This window comes from Protomyctophum parallelum, assembly GCF_964188405.1.
Source record: "Protomyctophum parallelum genome assembly, chromosome: 3".
NCBI classification, from domain to species: Eukaryota; Metazoa; Chordata; class Actinopteri; order Myctophiformes; family Myctophidae; genus Protomyctophum; species Protomyctophum parallelum.
The window spans coordinates 13,018,729-13,043,187 of NC_139698.1; the positions used below are offsets into that span (position 1 = coordinate 13,018,729).

At 45.4% G+C, this 24,459-nt stretch overlaps 1 protein-coding gene across 1 annotated transcript in view; it reads right to left on the minus strand.

The window, feature by feature from the left end:
- Positions 1-5,312: 5,312 nt before the first annotated feature.
- Positions 5,313-24,459, minus strand: part of znf407 (zinc finger protein 407) — a gene marked incomplete at its 3' end in the record, with an annotated part of 221,238 nt that continues 202,091 nt past the window's right edge. Inside the window, exons 10-15 of the mRNA XM_083762008.1 lie at positions 13,790-13,950; positions 12,912-13,179; positions 12,372-12,532; positions 11,316-11,525; positions 10,423-10,652; positions 5,313-5,415 (exon numbers count right to left, since the gene is read on the minus strand). Coding sequence (XP_083618134.1) covers positions 5,313-5,415; positions 10,423-10,652; positions 11,316-11,525; positions 12,372-12,532; positions 12,912-13,179; positions 13,790-13,950 — 1,133 coding nt within the window. The remainder of the gene's footprint in view (positions 5,416-10,422; positions 10,653-11,315; positions 11,526-12,371; positions 12,533-12,911; positions 13,180-13,789; positions 13,951-24,459) is intronic.

Sequence of the window (24,459 nt, forward strand, 5' to 3'; positions counted from 1 at the left end):
GCTACGCTTCACAAATGTGGGCTCAATTCGCCATGTGAGATGGTTAAAAGGCGGACGGGTTAGGGCGGGCCGGGGGGATGAGAAACGTGCCGCAATTATGCGGCGATACAAAAAAATGTCCCGCTATGGAGAGACAGTGAAATTATAACAAGCTCAGATATGTTTTAAGATCAATTTGGGACTAAATCCCTGCAAATGACACATTTCTCTTTCTTCCTTTTTTCCCCCACAGAAGAATATTAAATTTGAGGGATACCTCCCATGCAGGCATTTGGGGCAAAATGCTAAACAGATCACATATAGGGGCTGAGAATTATGCCAGATTTACACCTATAGTTGCGGCGGGTGCCGTGCACCACCAAGCTCATTGTGAGCTTGTAGATCAGCTGCTATACATCTGGTACAAATCACTGTTTAGTATTAATGTGCAGGGCTGCCAACACTCCTGAATCCCGCAGCAGGAGTCTCCTGCATTGTCATTTCTCCTGGATTTGGTATCAAGATGTTCACTATGCATTAAAGATGGCTCTTACATTGCTTCAGTCATCAAATACATTTCTGTAGGCCTATGTTTTGCGTTTTAATGACTCAAATCATCGTTTTCCGATGCTATAGTTAAGTAAAGCAAGCCTTATAAAAGTATCAAACTCCCCCAAATCACCAGAACACAGGAAATCTACTGTTAACAAGTTACCGGGGGAGTTCCCCCAGACCCCCTGCTTGGGGAGTCCCAACACCCGTTCCCACTCCCAAAAAAACAATCTCCTAGATTCTGACAGTCCGATGTTGGCATCCCTGGTAATGTGAGACCTCCAGAATCCCACAGACAGACAGACACACACCACCCATTGGCAGCCATGCAGGTTAGTGCTCCATGCAGGGCCACAGGAGCACTGACTGCACTTTCACATCCAATCCAATATCAACCATGCTAAGACCCTGCAGGCCACAAAATGAGCTCACCCTGCACAGCATGAGGAAAGACACTACTTTTCCTCAACCATCTCTATTGTGTTGTCCTACATCAGAGTATGACGGTAAGTTAGGTAATGACGGTAAGTTAGTCATAGTGAGTAACAGTATTTGAAATCATGCAACAACAAAAAAAACATATTACGTAACGTTACGTAACAAAAACTGGCTACATTGAGCTGTTAAAGAGGGTTGTGTGTTTATGTAAACAAAATGGGTCTGCAAAAGTGTTTACCGGTAACTGCACACCCCTTGATTCAACAATGAAGGGGGCCTGCCTGGGCTTAGCTATGTAGCATTATGGTTAGATAATATTTATCTACAGTATTTACACATTTATTTGGAGGGGACAATAACACACATTAATGAACACCACACATAACAATGCAGTGTAAATACACCAGATTTGGCAAGAATGCTAATGTCCATCCGTATTAACCCTTTTATATGCTGCTGAATGTCATGCATGGCACACATGTGAAGAGGTCTGGGGACCCCCAGGGGTCCTTGAAGGGGTCCCAGTGGGAAGATGTCTGGGGACCCCAGGGGTCTTTGAAGGGGTCCCAGTGGGAAGAGGTCTGGGGACCCCAGGGGTCTTTGAAGGGGTCCCAGTGGGAAGAGGTCTGGGGACCCCAGGGGTCTTTGAAGGGGTCCCAGTGGGAAGAGGTCTGGGGACCCCCAGGGGTCTTTGAAGGGGTCCCAGTGGGAAGAGGTCTGGGGAACCCCAGGGGTCTTTGAAGGGGTCCCAGTGGGAAGAGGTCTGGGGACCCCCAGGGGTCCAGCAAAATGTGTTAATCCTCTGGCGTCTGGCATTTTGTTTAAGAATGCAATTTGGGGTCACGGGTGGGATGGCCATTGGCCGAATTGGAAGGATATTTGGATATCAAAAATACAACATGGGGATACAATTTAGGATGTCAAATAGCTTGGTTTCTTTCAAAATGTAAGATTTAAAGCAGTGGTTTTGGTCCAGGGACCACTAGTGGTCCTTGAGGAGGTTCCAGGTGGTCCAGGGACCACTAGTGGTCCTTGAGGAGGTTCCAGGTGGTCCAGGGACCACTAGTGGTCCTTGAGGAGGTTCCAGGTGGTCCCCAGCTAAATGATGGAGAGTTGGTAACCAAATGGACCCTTATAGATCTTTAACTCTTCATTTTACGCTCTCAAGAGTTAAATTATGCATTACTTAAATTACTTAAAGTCCACACAATTAGAAAATGTTGAAGAATTGTTATTTTGATCAACGTTTGGCAACAGCGTGGAATTATGGACAAAATCGTATCCAATGACAGCAAAATATTCTTTAGTTTTGGGTCTGCGAGGCTAAATGTCCGGTGGTGGTCCGTGGCTCAAATGCTCAAATAAATAATGGGCCTTGATATGAAAAGGGTTGAAAAGCACTGAACAAAGAACAAGAACAAAACAAGTCTGCTGTAGTGTACTGTACTGTAGTGTACGCGTCATCTTTCTCTCCCCGTCTCTCCCTTTGCTTTGACCTCCTCTAGTCACATGACTATACATTCACTCCTTTCTCTCTGCCTCTCTCTCTTTTGACGAGCTGTGTGTCTAATTGAAAATGCAGTCGTTTCTGGTTAAAATGGCGTAGTGTATTTTGTTATGTGTGTTTTTCATTTTTTTGGTCAGCTATCTCTTCACAGCGAGCTAATCAGATCCCTTTTCAATCACTGCTCCTCCTAATGAAGTGTTGAGAAGCTGCCTGTCACTGGGGCCTGCCTGCCTGCCTGGAGTTTTTTTGCAATGTGTGTGTGTATATGTGCGCGCGCACGTGTGTGTGTGTGATGGGGCTCTATGGAGAATGCGTGCTAGGGGAGGGGGGCGGGGGGGCTGTGGGATAGAGTGGGCTGTCAATGATCGTCACGCGCTGAGGTATGTGTGGCGGTGAGTCTATGGCAGCGAGACAGGGGGGTGGGCGCTAGGCACGGATTAACGTGATCAAAGCCACAAACACTGAGACATAGGGAGAGAAAAAGGAGAGAGAGAGAGACACATACAGAGTCCCCCCCCCCCCCCCCCGCACCCCTCCCTTCCACAAGTTCCAATAACTCCTGAAGAGATGAACCATAACTGAACTGTGGCTGCCAAGCACTCCGCTTAAAGACTATCGACAGAAACTATCGATTTACAGGAGGTAAATGACCAAAAACCCATCCAATTTTGACTGTACATGTAACTATGAGTGTTGTATCGATGTAGCACATGATGTAGCATGGACACAATGCTGTGTGTGTGTGTGTGTGGGGGGGGGGGGGGGGGGGGTTCGTGGAATGGGAGCACGTGTAGAGAGAGACAGACAGACAGACAGACAGACAGACAGACAGACAGACAAGACAGAGGCAAACAAACAAGTGGGTTTAATAGAATTGTACCTGGCGCCCTGAAGACACACACACAAACAGAGCGTATCAGCCAGAATGCTAATACTGCCAAGGGGAAGCCAAAACTAATAGCACAGACATTAAGAAAATGATCCCCGGGCCGATATGCTTTCTATAGATGGAGACTAAACAGAATTGCCATATTTATCATACTCATGGAGAGATGGAGAGAGAGAGAGAGAGAGAGAGAGAGTTAGAGACATGCCCCCTCCGAACCACCATTCCCCCCGATTCATGTCCCTCTCAACTGCCCCCGGGAGACACACACACACACACACACACACACACACACACCCTCTTTCATTCTCCCACACTGTCCCTGTGCACTCCCGTACAAAGCCAAGTCGCATACACACCCTACACACACACACACAACACACAACACAACACAAATACACACACTTCTCTCTCCGTATACGTAATAACCAGCGCCCCACCCGACCCTCCCCCCCCCCCCCCCTGGCCCTTTTCCGGCTCTCCAATTAAGCTCCATGCAGCGGCAGGTTTCCATCAAGCAGCCCGGTCCGTCTCCTCTCCTGCAGGAGTCGTCAGAACAGGCCTGTCAGGAAATGAACTCATCACTGGGGTGACAGCTGCTAATTCCTCCCCCTTCCATGTCACACGCACGGCCTGCTGCTGTGGCTAATAACCAACCACCCAGCGCTGATTAGGGGGAGATACACACACTACGCTACGCTATGCTACGCTACGTGTCAGAACTACACTACACTACACTACACAGGGCGCGGAGGACGCCAAATGCACACAATACAGAAGCACGTGTCCAGAGATGACACGTGTGTGTGTGTGTGTGTGTTCAAATCACGGGTGCACAGTCGCCAACAAGAACAAATAGTGACACGTGATGTTCCCACTATATCCACATGCACAAACAGCCTAGCTGAGGAGGAGGATGGCCACAGGTGACGTCATGCTGTACTCTGTGTATCGCTGGGCGGAAACCTTTTGATTATTTGGATTGAACTGTACTTCGGAATCTAAAGGACATAAGTGAGACAAATGGAAAAGGACATTCCCATTGTCTTTTTCCAATTAAGCCCCACAAAAAGCCAGAGAGTCGGCTATAGCTTCTATAGTAGCTTTCCAAAATGTCCAAAACGTTTCAGGGTTCAAATGACAAAGTATAGCAAAAGTATATCAGATCAACATGCGTCGAGTCGCCATGTCTCCAGCTTGTGGATCTGCTACTGCATGTAAATGCCTGTATAGTGTATACTAACACACATTCACATATACTGTACGTGAGAAACACACACAGGAAGGCCACTGAGAGAACATCTGATTTCTGTTGAATATTATGCAATGAATTGTCACACTACTGGAAGTATATAACTCAGTCTTTTAGGGTAAAAACATACATCAGCCAATGAGAAAACCAAGCTGGACTAGAGACTCAGCTTGCTATTGCATAGCAGCATGGTAAAAAAGAAGTATAGTAATACAAACGTATGTGTGTGTGTGCGTGTGCAGTCTGCACTAACAGGATGATCTTTTGATTCCCTCTATGTGTACGCGTGTGTGTGTGTGTGTGTGTGTGTGTGTGTGTGTGTCATACGAGTGCTTTCTCTCCATGCTTCCCAGCGGACGGCCGTTGTGTCGTGTTGTGTGGTGCGGTGTGACGTTGTGTTGTGTGGCCGTCACTGCGGTCTCCCACTCACTCCATCAGCGGCGAGGCCTGTGTGTTGTAGGACCTAAATGAATATTGATTCTCTCCTCCAGTGCTGAATACTGCTGGGATAAAAGATGAGCGTGTTTCTACACAATGAACCCAATGGGGCCCTGATGATGATGGGGGGGGGGGGGGGGGGGGAGAGGAGAGAGAGAGGAGGAAGATGATTAGGATGATGGTGATCATGATGATGACGATAATGATAATGGTGATGATAATGATTGTGTGGTAGTGATCGGAACGCATGAGGGGAGCTATCAGTTGGTTGCACGTTGTTGCGTCCATGTTGCTGCTCGTGCCTCGTGGAGCTGCTGGTGAGGCTGTTCACTACTGTCACCACCACGGTGCTGCTGGCACGAACTGCAGGGAATGAAGTACATTAAGGATAAAGAGGAAAAGATCATATGTAGGCCATGTCTGTGATTGTATATCGTTGTGTATATAGTTGCTGTCCAACTTTTTGTTTTCTTGTAAATGAACACTCCTACTTGATCATACTAAAGCATCACAAAAAAACGACCTTTGCTGTCGGGAGGAAACCACATAACATTAATACTAATAAGGTTTTTGTTGCATATAATCAGTGCTATTGAACAACCTACCCTGTCTGTGTGTTGTTTCACACAGACAGGGACATGAGGGGACATCGTGTGGGGTGGTCCGCTGTGTGAAGTGAGAAGCGTGAGGATGCGCTTCAAAGACTAGCCCGCAACAGCCCTGCCAATCGGGCTCAGCCCTATTGGCACGCACGGTAGGTTGCGCGTTGGTCTGGCGAATGGGAGACCCAGGTTCAAACCCCGCTTCCACGCAATGCTACACAACCATAATCCATAACGATATTTATATTAATTTGCTCTGGATCTCTCAGACCAATCCCACAACAGAGTGTGTACACATCATTCAAAGACAATGCCATCACCTGTAGCTGTAGTATGTTAGACACAAACACAGTGTTGAGCACTGCTATGGAGCCAGAGCTTGTCCAAAAGGTTGGCACTAATGAACAGGTTCATGTTAGTTACCACTGTGGGCGGTAAGTGGTAACGCTCCAAGCTAAAATACTTTTTTATAGGATGGCAGCGGGTAGATATGAATAAAAGTGACCTTGGTTTCCTCCCTAGTGGTCATGCATGTCTTTAATTAATTTGAGTTTATAAAGGGACCAGATCTTATTTTAATGATGTTCGGGAGACAAACATGGGGTTTTCTAGTTATTATTATTAGCCTACCATGCCGTAAGACGCCCTCAGGGAATCCGCCTGGGTGACGGAAGACTACTGGGCGAGCGCTGGTGCTTTGGCATGGGGGGGTCAGATCAACATATGGAATGAATTCGGTACTGGCCATATATGGAGCGTGTCTTGAGTGTACAGGGCTTGATGAGGTCAGATCAACATATGAAATGTCAGAACAGGTCAGCTCCATATATGGAGATCTAAGGGTGGCCGCGGGGGCAGTGTCTTGAGTGTACAGGGTTTGATGAGGGCCCAGGTAGGGCCGGGCCTTCATTTTCAGGCCGGTTGAGAACTCTAGTTTTTGCCGACTGTTGGGCGTGGCTGCACTAATAGCTTTGGGGCAGGCCTGTCTAGAGTTTGAATGGACAGGTATCAGTCAAAAGGGAGACATCAAAGAGGAAGGATGGATGGGGAAGGATCAACAGCTCCATATATGGAGATCTGAGAGTTTGAGGTTTGAGGTCAGATGTAGAGTTGCTGGCCGGCTCCATATATGCTGATCTAGGTGATGATCCAGTCTTCTCCATGTATGGCTATCCAGGGTTTGATGAGGGTCAGTGTCGTGATCTTCATAATGTATATGGAGACGGCCATACAGTATATGGTGGCGTGACGTGTCACGAGGCGTAATGTCACGAGGTGACCAATGCCCATATAATATAGCGTGACCATATATGGAGGCATAACCATATATGGAGGCATGGTGTCACGAAGCGTGACCACATATGGAGGTGTGATGTCACAAGGCGTGACCACATATGGAGGCATGTCACGAGGCGTGACCATAGGCTATATGGAGGTGTAACCGACCAAACAACTGGAAATGCAGGTTTTCATAGTAAAAATTATTATTATTGAGTGGTGCTAGCCCCTCCTATATACAGGTTTAAACGCAAACATTAAATGCATGCCATTAACAATGAACTGAGTTGAATGTTTTTTTTTGTCTGTGTTTGTTTTGTCCTCGATGTTGTAAGATGATGAGAGCGCCACTCACTTCACACGGGTGTGATTTTTATTACTTGCGCAAGCCAGTAGAACGTGCAAGTACTGCGATCGGCTGGGTATGTATGTCAGTGTTGTCCACCGGCCAGTAAGTATGTATGTCGGTGTAATAAGGTATGTCGGTGTAATAAGGCATGCGTGGTGCAGTGCTGCTCTCTTGATCTGGAACATCTTCTCATTGTCTGTGTTCTCTGGAAGCTTCAGGTCGTTGTCTCCATGGACGGTGTCAACATCACGCATTAAATGCATCTGGTTGAAGCCACACGTTGTTGTAACAGCAACCAGCAGCCTCCCGGTTGCTGCTGATGCCCTCGAGGCCCATTTGTTGCTCTCAGGGTTAAGGCTTATAATGGTGCTCTCTGCACACAGTGGGGTGAGCTTGGAGCAGGGGTTCTCAACATGGAAATGGACCCCGACATGTCTGTAACTCTGAGAGTGAACAAATATAATGTACAGTACATGTACAGTACACCCTCAGGGTTATGGGGGTCTTTGAAATTAGAACGTTTGAGAACCAACTGGCTTAGCGGAAGCAGAGGAGACCAGATGAGGTCCCCTGCTCCTCACACCGCTAACCGTAACCACACCAAACCCATCTTTTATCTGTCACCCTTCCATTAGTAATTGTCCATTAGTGTAAATGGAAAAGTACTAAATAGTTATTATCATTATTATGATTATATAAGTGTCCAATCTTAACAACATTTGATTAATTTAGGCCATACATAATAACAAAAATATAAGCCCCAAATAAAGTTAAGGGAGTTATATCTATGCCAAAATGTAAGGCCTATAAATATACTTAATTGTGAGCTTGTGAAAGAGTGAAAGAGGTTAACACACAACTCACATACTTTTGAGGGTGCTCAAATAGTTTATGTCGCCACATTATGTCAAAATGTATGTAATAACACCACACATCGTTTCTCACTTTTATCTAAATAAAGAATACATATATTACTGTCAGAAAGCCTTTACATTTAATCTCAGCAATAGTAACATTGAAATTCAAAAATATACAATGGGAGACAAAAATATGTTATTTCCAATCATTTCATGTCATTGATTATAGGAGCTAAAGATGGCCTTTGATGTGCACCATTAAATATGTTCATACCAAAGTATTTCTCCTCTCAAACATCTCCTCACTAAACACACAAAGGTTAACCTGAGTTTAGTTTAGCCAAAAGCCAAAAAGAATGACAATAATAATAGTAGAACAAAATCTTGCGTTAAAGTGGGTTTAAAAAAAGGGAGGGGGGTGGGGGGGGTGGGGGAAAAAGGTGTGAGGGATACTAACACAAAAAAGACAGATTTGTCCTAGCACAGGCTTCAGTAAAATGTGTGCTAATGATGCAAAAATTTGCCATAATCACTTTAATTAGCAAACACTTCCGCCAATAACGACGTGCCCAAAATAGGTATGCCAGGTCGAAAATAGCTGGCATTCAATCTAGCGCAGTGATTCCATCTAGTGCAATGATTCCATCTAGCGCAGTGATTCATTCAATCTAGCGCAGTGATTCCAACTAGCGCAGTGATTCCATCTAGCGCAGTGATTCCCAAACCTTTCAGGTCGAGACCAGGGGGGCAGTCAGACAGATATTTTGTGAAGCCTGAAACTCCTGAAAGTTCATATAATGGCCTGTTGTGGAGCTGTTACTGGACCCAAAAAACCCCATAGCCCCATAGAAGTCCATGTATTTGGGCCCAACTTCACCTAGACTGTATTACTTTAATAAACATGGTCATGAATACTTTCTGCTTCCAGTCACTAGTTTAAAGTCTCATTTCTAATGTCATAATATTCTTTTTGGAAAATTATGGTCCCATTTATAAAATAAATGGCCATAAAGTCGCGTATGTTCTGAGGGGCGTGGCTACCGTTACAGTCTATGATCGGGAGTCCCCACCAGGGGGGCAGTCAGCCAGATATTTCGTGAAGCCTCATTTGAAATCGGTAGTTCATATAATGGCCTGTTGTGGCGCTGGACTGGACCCAAAAAGCCCCATAGCTCCATAGAGGCCCATGTATTTTGGCCCAACTTCACCTAGACTGTATTACCTTAATAAACATGGTCATGAATACTTTCTTCTTCCAGTCACTAGTTTAAAGTCTCATTTCTAATGTCATAATATTCTTTTTGGAAAATTATGGTCCCATTAATTAAAAAAATGACCATAAAGTCGCGTATGTTCTGAGGGGCGTGGCTACCGTTACAGTCTATGATCGGGATTCCCCTCCCACTCAAGAGTCTTCTCCTCCCACTCGAGTCAAAATAAAAACCAACGGAGAAGAAGGGGGGAAGTCCCGCCTCGTTGTCTGGGCAGCCAATGACCAGCTGGTACAAAACGGAGCCAGCCAATGGCCAGCTGGTACCAAACGAATCTAGAAAGATGGCGACTTACATCAGGAATTAGCATATTATTACAGGCTTCATTTTACGTTCATGTTAGACCCGGGGAACGCTTTGTCCATATTTTTTACAGTCTATGGTCCCCACCCACTCGAGTCAAAATAAAAACCAACGGAGAAGAAGGGGGGGAAGTCCCGCCTCGTTGTCTGGGCAGCCAATGGCCAGCTGGGCCCAAACGGAGCCAGCCAATGGCCAGCTGGGCCCAAACGGATCTAGAAAGATGGCGACTTACAGTGCAGGAATAACAGGCTTCATTTTACGTCCATGTTAGACCCGGGGAACGCTTTGTCCATATTTTTTACAGTCTATGGTCGAGACCCAAAAGAGAGATTAGACGTCGCTTCACACCGCGTGGTGAGCTTGTAGATCGTAGATCTTCTTAAAGACCGTATTGCACCGAATATAAGCCGACTCTGGAAATAAGACAACACCCATTTTCAAGACTCATTTGTGGAAAAAGAACATTGAATGTCAAAAAGTCTAGTCCCCGAATAATAATAATAATAAGACCCTGTTTTTTAGGATAGTTCCATTGGAATAAAACCTAGTCTTATATTCAGCACAATGGGTATTTGTTTTCTCATTCATGTAATTTCTTAGATTTCTCTTTGATTTCTTCATGAAATAACTTTAGATTGTTGGTTTTAATTCATGAAGATCTTTTCCGTGTGCTAGCGGCTCCATCTTCAACCCCCCTGTCCCCTCTCTACCCTTCCAGCACCACTTTGTGCGGAGCTCCGTCCAGGTAGACCACCATCTCTCCCCCCGTCGTGGCCTCCTCCTGCCCCCCCTCCACCACCACCTCCTCTCCCCCCTCCTCCTGCCCCCCCTCGGCCCCCCCTCCCCCCACCGTGGTCTCGTACACGGCCCCCTGCACCTGCAGCGTGCAGTCGTCCAGCTCCGTCACGATGTAGTGGGTGCCCTCGTCATTGACGATGACCTACGGGGGGGGTAAGGGATAATAATTAGTAGAACATTGATAAACATCTATATATTCTTTTTTTTTTATATATATTTTTTATCCCACGATTTTGTAACCCATTTTTCACCCCTGTGTCAATCATCTAATGTGATCCTGGGCTCTACACACCCTCCGCCAACCTGGGGAGAGCAACGGACTTAACTCAAGCTTCCTTCATGCTCGAGTGTCCAAGTTGCTCCTTTACACCTGACAGGGGGGAGTTTCCCTGGTTGGACGTAGCGCGTAGAAGGAACACGTTATTCCAACCAGTTCCTTTCCCCTCCATCAGGCGCCCCGGCTGGCCAGGGGAAGGCAGTTTAGAGACCAGGATTACTGCATGTTTTTGTGAGGGTACCTACCCTAGGGGACACGGGGAGAACATGCAAACTCCACACAGAAAGGCCCTTTCGCCAACCCCACCTTCGGGTATATCTATATATTCTAAAGTGCTTTTTCTGTCGAACGATCTAAAGCCCAACATGTTTTTTTCTTTTCACTCTGTTTCGTTTGTTTTTGATCTGGTAAGAAGTGCAGGATGGGATGCAGGGCAGGGCAGGGCAGGACCAATGCTTTGGTCCCACATGCGTTGCACCGTGCTTGCGGTTAGGGTTTTGGAGCGGTTAGGGTGTCGGTCTAACAAACCTGCGTGACGCCCTCCTTCTTCATCTGGGAGGCTGCAAACTGCAGCACCTCCTGCATGCTGCCTCCACCCTGCAGCACCTGCTGCATCATGCCTCCTCCTCCTCCACCCTCCTGGAGGACCTGCACCACCTCCTCCTGCTGTTCCTCTTTAACCTGCTGCAGCATCTCCTGCTGCACTGCAGCCGCCATCTCCGCCGTCAGCTCCACCTGCTGCAATTACCGTTTACAATTTAGCAGACGCTCTTAATCCAGAGCAATTTACAGTAAGCAAGAACAACATACTAATACCTCATCTACATAAAACATAGTCATCATGAATCATACGTAATGTAAGCTAAGAACCTCTATAGTATCTATAGAGTGAAACAAAAACAAATGTATACATTATGGAGTGCTACTGTATGTCTACATAAAATGCTATCTAAGTTACATAAATTAGGCCTGGGCCGTGGCTCAGTGGTCCAGGCACCTTGGCTGGTAATCCAGTCTGGCAGTGTGGCCGCGGGTTCGACTCCCGATCCCGACGGCCTTTACCGCATGTCTTCCCCCCATCTCTCTCCCCATCTCCTGTCAGCCTACTGTCTGTCCCTCCATAAAAAATATAAAATAAAGGCGAAAGCCACAAAAAAACATACAAAATAAAATAAAATAAAAGTTACATAAGTTAAGCCTTTGCATACGCCTGTAAGGTCGTCCCTGGAACCACATATTTTCAGATGGGGGTCCGCCGCCAAATACAGATAATACTGGGGGTCCTTGACGTGAAAAAGGTTGAGTACCACTGACATAGAAACATGGCTTTTTCAGAAAACTGTCAGGATTCAGAAGGGAACCCCTTTTGGTGTTAGCATTATGTTATGGTTAGCTATTGAAAAATAGCAGACCTACAAGCTCGTGGCGCGCCACCGAGTGGAGCGCTACGAGCTTGTAGGTCTGCTATTTTTGAAAAATCGAAGAACGACTGACATAGAAACATGGCTTTTTCAGAAAACTGTCAGGATGTAGAAGACATTTTTAGAATCTGATCTCAGGTCAGAATGGGTCAGAGTTTTGTACCTGTTGGTGTTGACCTCCTCCCTCCTCGGCCTCCTGCTGACCCATCTCACTGACCGCGCTGAGGAGCGCGTCCAGAGCCGTGGAGGACTCGGACACCTGCACCACGTGGCCTCCTCCGTCCCCTCCCCCTCCCCCTCCCCCTCCTCCCCTCACCACGATGCCTCCTCCTCCTAGGACTGGACAGGTTACACATGTACAAAGTTCAACCATTCATTTGTCACACAAATAATTTGCGATTAAGGATTTAATTGTGTTTTATGCATTGATTGGGGACGTTGGGAAACGTTAACAATTTGTACTTCCGTTTGCCTTTTAGGCTTCGTAATCACAAATTGCACAGGGACGATACACATTTAATAATTTCTAATACAAGCTTACAACACGTCACAAAAGTGACGTGTTGTAAGCTTGTAGATCAACTATTTCCGCTTCCGGAACATTTTTCAGCATGGAAACGATTGACGATTCTACAAAAATAACTGCTATCATCACCTCAAATAAATGCGATCATTAGGCGACCCTGTAATAATGTGTGAGTACCTCCTCCTCTGGCCACGGCCTGCAGTCTGCCCCCGGTGGCCTCTCCAGAGTCCAGCAGCACGTACTGGGTGGTGCCGCCCTCCGCCCCGCCCCCCGCCACCTCGCGGCCCGAGCGGATGACCTGTCCGTCCTCGGTGATGTGCAGCACCTCGGCCACCTGGCCCGACATGGCCAGCGTCTGCAGCGTGGCGGCCGCCGACTCCTCCAGGGCCTGGTCGATGCTCACCTCCCCGCCGCCGTAGCCCTGGATGATGATCACCTGCTGGCACTGTGGTTTTGGGATTTTAAGTTTAGTCATAGCAGTCGTTGGAATGAAACTTCATTTAGTTTTAGTCGCCTGAAATAGTTTTTGGTGTTAGTCGACTAAATCTACAGTTGGTTTAGTTGACTGAAATGTATTTTGGAGGGCCTTTGATGGCCTTGTGACTCGTAATGTCTGATTTTACATGCACAAATAGCCGATCCACAAGCTCACAACACGTCGCAGATCGGCTATTTTCAGCATTCGACCAAGCGTAAAATGTCTACTGGATCTCTTGTCCACTATAGTCTCTCCCAAACATTTTTGTCTATATTTTTGGACATAATTGTCAACATATTTAGTCTTAGTTTTAGTGATCGTACCTTGGTTTTATTTAGTTTTTATTTAGTTTTCGTCAGTGAAAAACGTTCAAGTCGACGAACATTTTTCATCAGTTTTAACCCATTTTGGGCGAGAACCCCTTTTGGTGTTGCATTATGTTACAGTTTAGCTATTGAAAAATCGAAGAACGACTGACATAGAAACATAGCTTTTTCAGAAAACTGTCAGGATGTAGAAGACATTTTTAGAATCTGATCTCAGGTTAAAATGGGTTAATCAACAAAATCAACACTACCTGCTGGAGGTCCTGGCCGGGCGCCGCCGCCAAGCCGCCGTCCCCGAGGAGCTCCTCCTTATCGCCGTCGCCGTCGGTGGGAGCGCTCTCGAGGAGCTCCGTCTCCACGAACGTTGCGCCCTGGCCCTTCAGGCGGCACTCGAACGACTTGGACACGATGCCTGAGGAGGAGCAGACGGACAGAACACAGGCGGTGAGTCAAAGCACGTCCACACTGAGGTCAGTGTGTTTTATATCACCTCGACGTCCACACTGAGGTCAGTGTGTTTTATATCACCTCGACGTCCACACTGAGGTCAGTGTGTTTTATATCACCTCGACGTCCACACTGAGGTCAGTGTGTTTTATAACACCTCGACGTCCACACTGAGGTCAGTGTGTTTTATATCACCTCGACGTCCACACTGAGGTCAGTGTGTTTTATAACACCTCGACGTCCACACTGAGGTCAGTGTGTTTTATATCACCTCGACGTCCACACTGAGGTCAGTGTGTTTTATATCACCTCGACGTCCACACTGAGGTCAGTGTGTTTTATATCACCTCGACGTCCACACTGAGGTCAGTGTGTTTTATAACACCTCGACGTCCACACTGAGGTCAGTGTGTTTTATAACACCTCGACGTCCACACACGGTCAGTGTGTTTTATAACACCTCGACGTCCAGAACAGAACAATATAGAACAGAACAGAACAGAACAGAAAGATATAGAACAGAACAGAACAATATAGAACAGAACAATATAGAACAGAACAGAACAGAACAGAACAGAACAGAACAGAACAGAACAGAACAGAACAGAACAGAACAGAACAGAACAGAGCAGAACAGAACAGAACAGAACAGAACAGAACAGAACTAGAAAAAGTGCCCTTCTGGGCACAGGTCTCCACCAGGATAGGAATGTAGGACATTGCAGCTTGCCTTCATCTGGTGGTTGGATAAAAGGGCAACAAAAGTAAATCAGGATGGAGTCTGAGAAATCTGAAAGACCGGTTTCGTTGAATGGCTCTAGAGAGACTGTGTACCAATTTGCGTGATGTTTGGACAAAATCTGTAGGTGTAATGTGCAAAAACTTGTTTTGCACAAAGCGGCCTCCTGGTGGCGCTATAACAGGCCGTTCTGGAAATTTTGGGGCAGAGGTTCATCGTTGGCATCCAGGGAGTGTGTGTGCAAAATTTGGCATCGACCGGGTTAACGGTGGCCGAGATTAGCTGCTCACGGACACACACACACACACACACACGGACGGACGAACGGAGTGCAAAACATACTCTCCCCCCATGCCTTCGGCCTGGTGGAGACAACAATATAGAACAGAACAGAACAGAACAATACAGAGCAGTGCAGAGCAGAACACAGAGACAGATATTAGGCTGTGTGACAACGAGAGGGGCTGAGATACTGGATTCTTGCTAATTGAGCCACGCCGTGCCCTCTCAGATCACAGGTTGCCATGGCGTCTCCAAGGCAATGGGAACGCTGTTAGAAATGCCATTGTTTAAAAACGGCAAACTGACAGGGAACCGTCCAGACGTGCGTGTGTGGGATAATCTGTTGAGGGTATCTGGAGCAGGGGAGAAGCCTTTTGATCAGTGGTGGGAGAAGGACACTGCAATTTAGGACAACCTATCCCGATATTTCACTTTTATTATTATTATTTTTTTATACATTTTAATTATTTTAGTGTATGAGTGGAGTAAAAAAGTACAACATTCGCCTATGAGATGTACTTTAGTGAGCGTCGAAAAATGCAAATACAAAGTAGGCTACAGTACAAAAAACTGTGAGAAAAACATAATATTTGCTATTTTTTTATCTGAATCCTGAAAGGTAACAGTTTTGGACACATGGACACCCTACAGCGACAATAGATACAGTAGATACACACATGGAGATACATGGACACCCTACAGCGACAATAGATACAGTAGATACACACATGGAGACACATGGACACCCTACAGCGACAATAGATACAGTAGATACACACATGGAGATACATGGACACCCTACAGCGACAATAGATACAGTAGATACACACATGGAGATACATGGACACCCTACAGCGACAATAGATACAGTAGATACACACATGGAGATACATGGACACCCTACAGCGACAATAGATACAGTAGATACACACATGGAGATACATGGACACCCTACAGCGACAATAGATACAGTAGATACACACATGGAGATACATGAACACCCTACAGCGACAATAGATACAGTAGATACACACATGGAGATACATGGACACCCTGCAGCGACAATAGATACAGTAGATACACACATGGAGATACATGGACACCCTACAGCGACAATAGATACAGTAGATACACACATGGAGATACATGGACACCCTACAGCGACAATAGATACAGTAGATACACACATGGAGATACATGGACACCCTACAGCGACAATAGATACAGTAGATACACACATGGAGATACATGGACACCCTACAGCGACAATAGATACAGTAGATACACACATGGAGATACATGGACACCCTACAGCGACAATAGATACAGTAGATACACACATGGAGATACATGGACACCCTACAGCGACAATAGATACAGTAGATACACACATGGAGATACATGGACACCCTACAGCGACAATAGATACAGTACATACACACATGGAGATACATGGACACCCTACAGCGACAATAGATACAGTAGATACACACATGGAGATACATGGACACCCTGCAGCGACAATAGATACAGTAGATACACACATGGAGATACATGGACACCCTACAGCGACAATAGATACAGTAGATACACACATGGAGATACATGGACACCCTACAGCGACAATAGATACAGTAGATACACACATGGAGATACATGGACACCCTACAGCGACAATAGATACAGTAGATACACACATGGAGATACATGGACACATGGACACCCTACAGCGACAATAGATCATCAGTGTTGATTTCGTCGACTAAAACTAAGACGAAAATTGTTCGTCGACTACCTTTTTCCACCGATGAAAACTAAATGGAAACTAAATGAAAACAAAGCTACGATGACTAAAACTAAGACTAAATATATTGACAATTTCGTCAACAAATAAAAACTAGACTAAAATGTTAGGAAGCGACTAGTGGACAAGAGATCTAGTATAAGTCATTTTACACTTGAGATGAGATGAGATATACTTTATTAGTCTCCCGAGGAAGAAATTTGTCTTAGACACTTGTAGATTGGCTATTTTCAGCAATGTAAAAACAGTCATTACGACCACATCAAGGCCCGCCAAAATACATTTTAGTCGACTAAATCAACTGTAGATTTAGTCGACTAAAATCTTATGATATTTAGTCGACTAAAACTAGACTAACACTAAAATCAAAATTTGCAGCCAAAAACGACACTGCAATAGATAGATACACACATGGAGCAGAATGAAGCACAGCTCATCAATCATTGACATTTCCATCTGGCCGTGACATTCTGTGTTCCGTGCTCACAGGGCCGACAGCGTGATCAGGAAATGGGAGTTGCGAGGCAAACAGTGTGTGACCCTCGCGTACTATACGTACTCTGTGGTGGTGGAAGAAGAAGAAGTACTCGGATGTTTGTACTTGTAAAAAGTACTTATTTTCTTTTAATTTCACACCCCATGAAGCCTTAGAATTCATGGAGATTATTATTTAGTTGTTTTTGTCGCATTCCTGATCCAATAATGTAATAACCGGCTGTAAGTGTAATTGAAAGAAAATAAGTCATTTCTTGGGCGAACTACTGCTTTAACACATTGACTACATAACCGGTTAAACCCTGCGTTTTATTCCATTGTCTTTCCCTGCGTAATGGATAATGGTTTGTAATAATAATCTGAATCTGCAAAGTAACGAACTAACTGAAGCTGTCAAATACTTGTACTGGAGTAAAAAGTACAATATTTGCCTCCAAGATGTAGTGGAGTAGAAGTGTAAAAAAAAGGAAATATTCAACAAAAATAAAGGTACCTAAATAGTATACTTAAGTGCAGTACTTGAGTAAATGTACTGTAGTTACTTTGACCATGAACAAACAGTGCGTGTGACCTGTGTGTCTCCTCTCTCTCCTCCTCCAAGGTAAACAGGAACCGAGACACTGTTAGCTTTACCTCTCACTCTCACTGGACGTGGGAAGACTGACCACTCTGACTACAATCTGTCTGTTAATCCTGCACGTATGTATGGACGCACACACACACACGCGCGTGTGTGTCTGTTTGTGTGTGTGACTGTGTGTGTGTGTGTGTGTGTGTGTGTGTGTGTGTGGGTGTGTGTGTGTGTGTGTGTGTGTGAGGGTGTCTTGTGTGAGTTGTGTGTGTATGTGTGTGTTGTATGCGTTAATATTAAAACACACAGACCGCTTCCAACTTGGCATCTCTATTTTGGAAATGTTATTACAAGTGAAAAATAAATGACATGTTTTGCTATATACTATTTATTGCGTGACACTGTCATACGACAAAGTGGTTTCCATATACTTTCCCGGTGGTAGTGCTACATTGTACAGTTAAGTACAACGCTCAGCGTACAGTACAGACCTTTACTGCCGTTCCACAGGAAATAAGAAGGAAATGACACTCAACTGGCCGATGTCTGTAATGAATGTGCTTCAAACATCAAACACTACTGCAGCTAGTCAGTGGAGGGAGTTGGACATTGGCGTGTGTTTGTGTGGTGATGCTTAAGGCTCATACATAGTCTGGATTTTCGGTGGTGTGGTGCCCACCGAACTACAACATGACGTCACTGAGCCGCGGTGAAGAGCAAACCACCGCCACCGCTCCAAGCCCTTCTCTCTGTTTTTACTCACCACCGCTCAACGTTATTTCAGCTCCGGTGGTCAGCTCACCACCGGAGCGGTGGTCACCTCATACCACTGAAAATCCAGACTATGAATGAGCCTTTATGCGTGCGTTCATTCACACGCACGTGTGTGTGTGTTTGTGTGTGTGATAGACTGTGTGCCAGTGCAGAGGAAGTTGGCATTTGGAGCAGTAACGGAGGTTAGCTGTTTACACAGACCTATGGGCCAGCGGTGAGCGCCTACACTACGCCAAAACACTTTGAGCTGAGAGGCCAGATGGAGAGAGAGAGAGAGAGAGAGGACAATAAGTCAACTGCTGCTATGTTCACCCCCCGACCATCAGACGCAAATAAAGCCTGTTTGTGTAGCTATAAGAATGTGGTTGTGTGAATCAGCAAGTACATGTACATGTGTGTGCTGTATACAGTATGTGTGCATCCCTGAGTGTGTGTGTGTGTGTGTGTGTGTGTGTGTGTGTGTGTGTGTGTGTGTGTGTGTGTGTGTGTGTGTGTTTGTGTGTCTGTGCTTAGCGCCGCGGTCAGGTGGAAACCTGGTATGTCCAAAACCATTACTTTCCAGTTCCACTGTAGTGATTTAGTCACCAGCACTTCTTAATACATACGATTGGTTAAATATTTATAAAACCCACAGAGACACTTACCCACTTCAACTTTCTAATTGAAACATCTTTCAAAGGTGGCCAAAATAGGAAATCTAAAAGCTCACCATGACGCATATTCATGTGACAAAGGGCCTTAAAAGTTGAAATTCGGAGAACAGTGTTGATTTTGACAGCAAATTTAGATTTTAGTTTTAGTCATTGTCTTTTGAATAGTTTTCATTTAGTTTTAGTCACATTTTAGTCACCTGGAATGTTTTAGTGTTAGTCTAGTTTTAGTCAACTAAATATCATAAATCTACAGATCGAGTCGAGTAAAATGTATTTTGGCGGGCCTTGGTTCTGTCATAATGGCTGATTTTTTATCTGAAAATCGCCGATCTACTCGCTGTGACCTTGTAGATTTTTCGTCATAGTTTTAGTCGACGAAATCAACACTGACGGAGATACAAGGTTTTTGGCTAACAGCAACATTATGTGGTATTGGCGTCGCCTTTCACATGCTCCCTGTATGCGTGTGTGTGTGTGCGGCTGCGTGCACTCGTGTGTGTGTGTGTGTGTGTGTGTGCGCGTGCGTGTGTGTGTGTGGGGGTTGCAGGCTAGGCGATGCTATAGTGTGTGTCACATTAGCCGTGGGGTGCTGTCTGCGTGGCCCAGCGGCAGCCTGCTGAGGTTTATGGGGTGTCACTCAGTCGGCGCGGCCGTGAATCAAGTTAATGTTGCACATCCCATCTCTTCACTTGTCCTGCATGCGCTCCCGGTGGAAGAACAACATTTGAACAGCGTGATTTGGCCCCGGCGAGTGGCTGATGCGTGTTTAATATGTGTTTTGAGTGTTCTGAGTGACTGATTCCTTTAACAGGAAGTAGGGAAGGGGAGAAGAGGCAGAGAGAGAGAGAGAGAGAGAGAGAGAGAGAGAGAGAGAGAGATAGAGAGAGAGATAGAGAGGGAGAGAGAGAGAGAGAGAGAGAGAGAGAGAGGACAACACACTCGTGCAAGACAGCGAGAGGCGAGAGGTACTTTATTGGCAGTGATTTGAAACAAGATGGAGTCTCCAAAGGAGAAATAAAAAGCGACTGAAATAAGGAGACACTGGCATTGATGTCATTACACTCTCCCAGATGACTCTCTTCTCTCTCTCTACCACGCGCACGCACGCATGCACGCACGCACACACCTTAATATTTCCACTGTACTATTTTGTTTGTTATGCTGGAAATCAGTGGCTTCAACATAGCACCTACTCTGGCCTTAGTTTGTACACAAAGATAATCTGACAGAGTGACGGAGAGAGAGAGAGAGAGTCACACGATCAGAAAGACGAAGAAAAGAAAATCATCCATCCAACCATCCATCTTCAACCGCTTATCCGTAGTTGGGTTGCGGGGGCAACAGCTCCACCAGAGAGCTCCAGACTTTCCTCTACAGAGCAACATTAGCAACCTCATTCTGGGGGATCCCGAGGCGTTCCTGGCAGATATTGGAGATATTAACCCTCCAGCTCATCCTTGGGTCTGCCCCGGGGTCTCCTCCCAGTGGGACGTGTGTCGAGGACCTCCCTAGGGAGACGCTTGAGAGGCATCCTAACCAGATGCTCGAACCACCCAAGCAAAGATCAGCCGATCTTCTGATCAGAAGAAATCAGCGTCAGAAAAATAAAAAATAAAACATATACTTTTCAATGGAGGCAGTGCAAGATGCACAGGAGGCGATATTTTCTGCACTGGAGGCAGTGATAATTGCAGTGCGAAATGCACTGAAGGCAGAAAGAGATGGACTGGACTCACTGCAGGCAGTCAGAGATGCAGTGGAGGGATGTGAGAGATGTGGGTCTTTTCACTGCAGGAGCAGGCAGTCTGTTAGCATGAGGCGGGCAGGCTGACACGGCATAGTGCTGTCTGAGACTCCCCGCTCCGTGTACAGATGCTGCTATTGATCAGCAGATCAATGGCCTGGCCTGTGGCTGGGGCCGGGGGGGGGGGGGGGGGGGGGGGCAGGGGGCCTCTAAGTGGCATTACTTCAGCTAGGAGAGGCCGTCGGGGGAGCGGTCAGACAGCACTTACCAGCAGTTAGAGAAATTAACCTTAACACCAAGACACCAGCACACACACAATCAATTACACCAGCAGAGCTAACATGGGTCAGGCTTAACACTCACCGGCTCCACACGCACGCACACCCACACGCACACACACACACGCACAGACTATCAACCTGAATGGACAGCACAGCAGCCAAAGTCAATTAAACTGTATCAAACCCCAACACAAAGAAGACCGAAAATAAATTAAAAAAATATGCTCGCCAAATCAATTTGGAGGTCAATGTCAAGACCATGAAAGACGCAGGGCCTGGGATCAATTCTTTCAAAAGCCACTACAAAACCTTTACAATCCTTTTACCAGACGATTACCTTCAATTATAGATATGAAGCCATCGCTTTAAAAGAGGCTGATGGAGTCCTAAAACCTGACACGCATACGTCTGTTATTTGTGGGGGAATATTCTTTTTTCTTTTTTACAGCTGAGGTGTGTGTGTGTGTGAGTGTGTGTGTGTGTGTGTGTGTGTGTGTGTGTGTGTGTGTGTGTGTGTGTGTGTGTGTGTGTGTGTGTGTGTGTGTGTGTGTGCACGCGAGCGCATGTGTGTGGGTGTGTGTGTGCGTGTCACCGATGCAGGGTTTTGAAGGTGACACTGCTAAGTAGATAAAGTGTCAGGCTGTGTATCCAGGTCACCAGGGATGGGCTGGATAGGGGAGCGCAGTGTGTGTGTGTGTGAGAGAGAGGGAATGTCTTTACATACTACACAGAGACCATGAGATATTTCATTTTGTGTGTGGTTGTGTGCACATGCATGCGTGTGCATGTGGGCGTGTGTGTGTGTGTGTGTGTGTGTGTGTGTGTGTGTGTGTGTGTGTGTGTGTGTGTGTGTGCATGCATGAGGGGCTCTCCTTTGATGCAGCTGTGCACACAATGACCCTAACCACCTATTCTCTCCTTGGTGCCCCCCTTACCCCCAGGCAAAGCAAGTGTTTCTATGTATGTATGTGTGTGTGTGTGTGTGTGTGTGTGTGTGTGTGTGTGTGTGTCGGTGTGTGTGTCGGTGTGTGTGTGTGTGTGTGTGTGTGTGTGTGGTGTGGTGTGTGTGTGTGTGTCCCCGTGTGCGCACGCACGTGCACGGACCGACAGGTCAGCAGAGGTCTGTTTGGTGATGGCTCTGCTTTGTCTGCGGGGACAGGCGGGCTACTGTCACCTTTACAAAACGCAATGAATCAACGCCAGGGGAGGACAGGCCGGCTGACCAAAAAACAACCAATTATACTGCAGTCAGATTGACACAGCGCAGCGTCGAGACATGAGCACACACACACACACACACACACACACACACACACACACACACAGCGCAGTGCCGAGACATGAACACACACTCCAGCTCAGCCCCAAGGACAAATAAAGTGGAGTGGAACGAGGGCACAGACTCTCAAGAGCGGCTGGCCGAAGGGACTCGGGGTTAGTAAGTGCGCAAGTATAAAAAAGAACAGACTGTCGTCTGCATAGGAGAAACAACATTAGGGAGTCGTTCTAAATGCAGATAATTCAGAGAGGCTCAGAGGCTCTCACATATACATCGTGTCGTGGTGGATAGTCTAACACTGCAAGCTGGATGACAAATCTAATATCTACAATGCTAAATCCTGCATGCTGCTGCTGTAACACAGTGTAAATTCAGTATGATAATGTAACCTTAACGGATCTGCTAAATGCCTGCATTGTAATTGTAACATTTTACCATTACGGTTTTAAATGACAATTTAGCACTTTAGCACTTTACGTTGAGTAAAAAGGTGCCAAAAAAACACTGAAAGAGTTACAAAGTAATGTACTCTAGCTGGGATAGCAGGTAGACATCAGACCTAACATCTGTCTAAATAACATGCTATATCTAAATAACAAACTTGGCATCTGTGGACAAGTAAACAACATCTGGATAACATAACAAGCGTCTAACACTCCAGAGTTAAATGAACTAGTCTTCTTGTTTGTTTTTAGGTCCAGAGACTCCTGGCCAGGACAGGCTTCAGACGTGCCTCCTCAGGAGATTTGATTTGTCGCTATAGGAACCCGTTGCGACCGCATGCCCTCGCTGGCGTCGATCCCAGGCAGGGTTCGAACCCACAACCCTCCGCACCCAAAATACTTTAGGGTATAGTGGGTAGGGCTCAATGGCAGACACTTGGCACATACATGCCATTTTCTTTCTTGGGAGGTTTCTTCGTGTTAATAAATGGGGGGGAATTAAAAAACTTCAGTGCACTGTGCCTACACATGTTGCGACCGCATTCTTTTAAAACATTATTTTAGCTTGCTGTGTACTAGATAATCTTTAAGGTTTTAGTTTTTTCTGTAGGCCGATATAATTTTATAATCTTTTAGAAGATCATCCGTTCGGTTCTCAAAATTCCTTTTTATTCTGTTGTTGGCTAGTGTGCTCTGTGTTGAATAACTGGTTATCAGGGCCAATTTAGGGCCTGGATCTCGCACTCTTATTTTCTTATTTCTTATTTCTTGGGAGGTTTCGGTAGCACTTTACAATAATGACCCGTTATAAAGCATTTATAAACGTTTATAAGCAGTTTGTAGACTATTAACAAATCATTATTAACCTGTTTGTTGACATTCGTAAATGATTATTAAAACCGTTATAACTATGGTTACAAATCATTTATAAGGTATTAGTAAGTAGTAAACTATTCATTAATAAGCCATTTATATACATCTGTAAATGATTATTAAATAATTTGTAATGACCCCATGATAAAGCATTTATAAACGTTTATAAGCAGTTTGTAGACTATTAACAAATCATTAACAACCTGCTTGTTTACATTTGTAAATGATTACTAAAACCTTTATAACAAATTTACAAATAATTTATAAAGTATTAGTAAGTAGTAAAACTATTCATGAATAAGCCATGTATAATACATCTGTAAATGCTTATTAAATCATTTGTAACTGATGTTATATAATATATACAAGCTATTTGTATATTTGGGAAATGTGTTTGTTCATGTTTAACATATACTTTGTAAAACATTCCTAAAATATCTATAAATCCTTAGTACATGTTATTAAGTGGAGGAGGACAGTCATACTCGGATACGAGTGACCACCGATGATGATGAAAGTGACGACAGTTCATAATT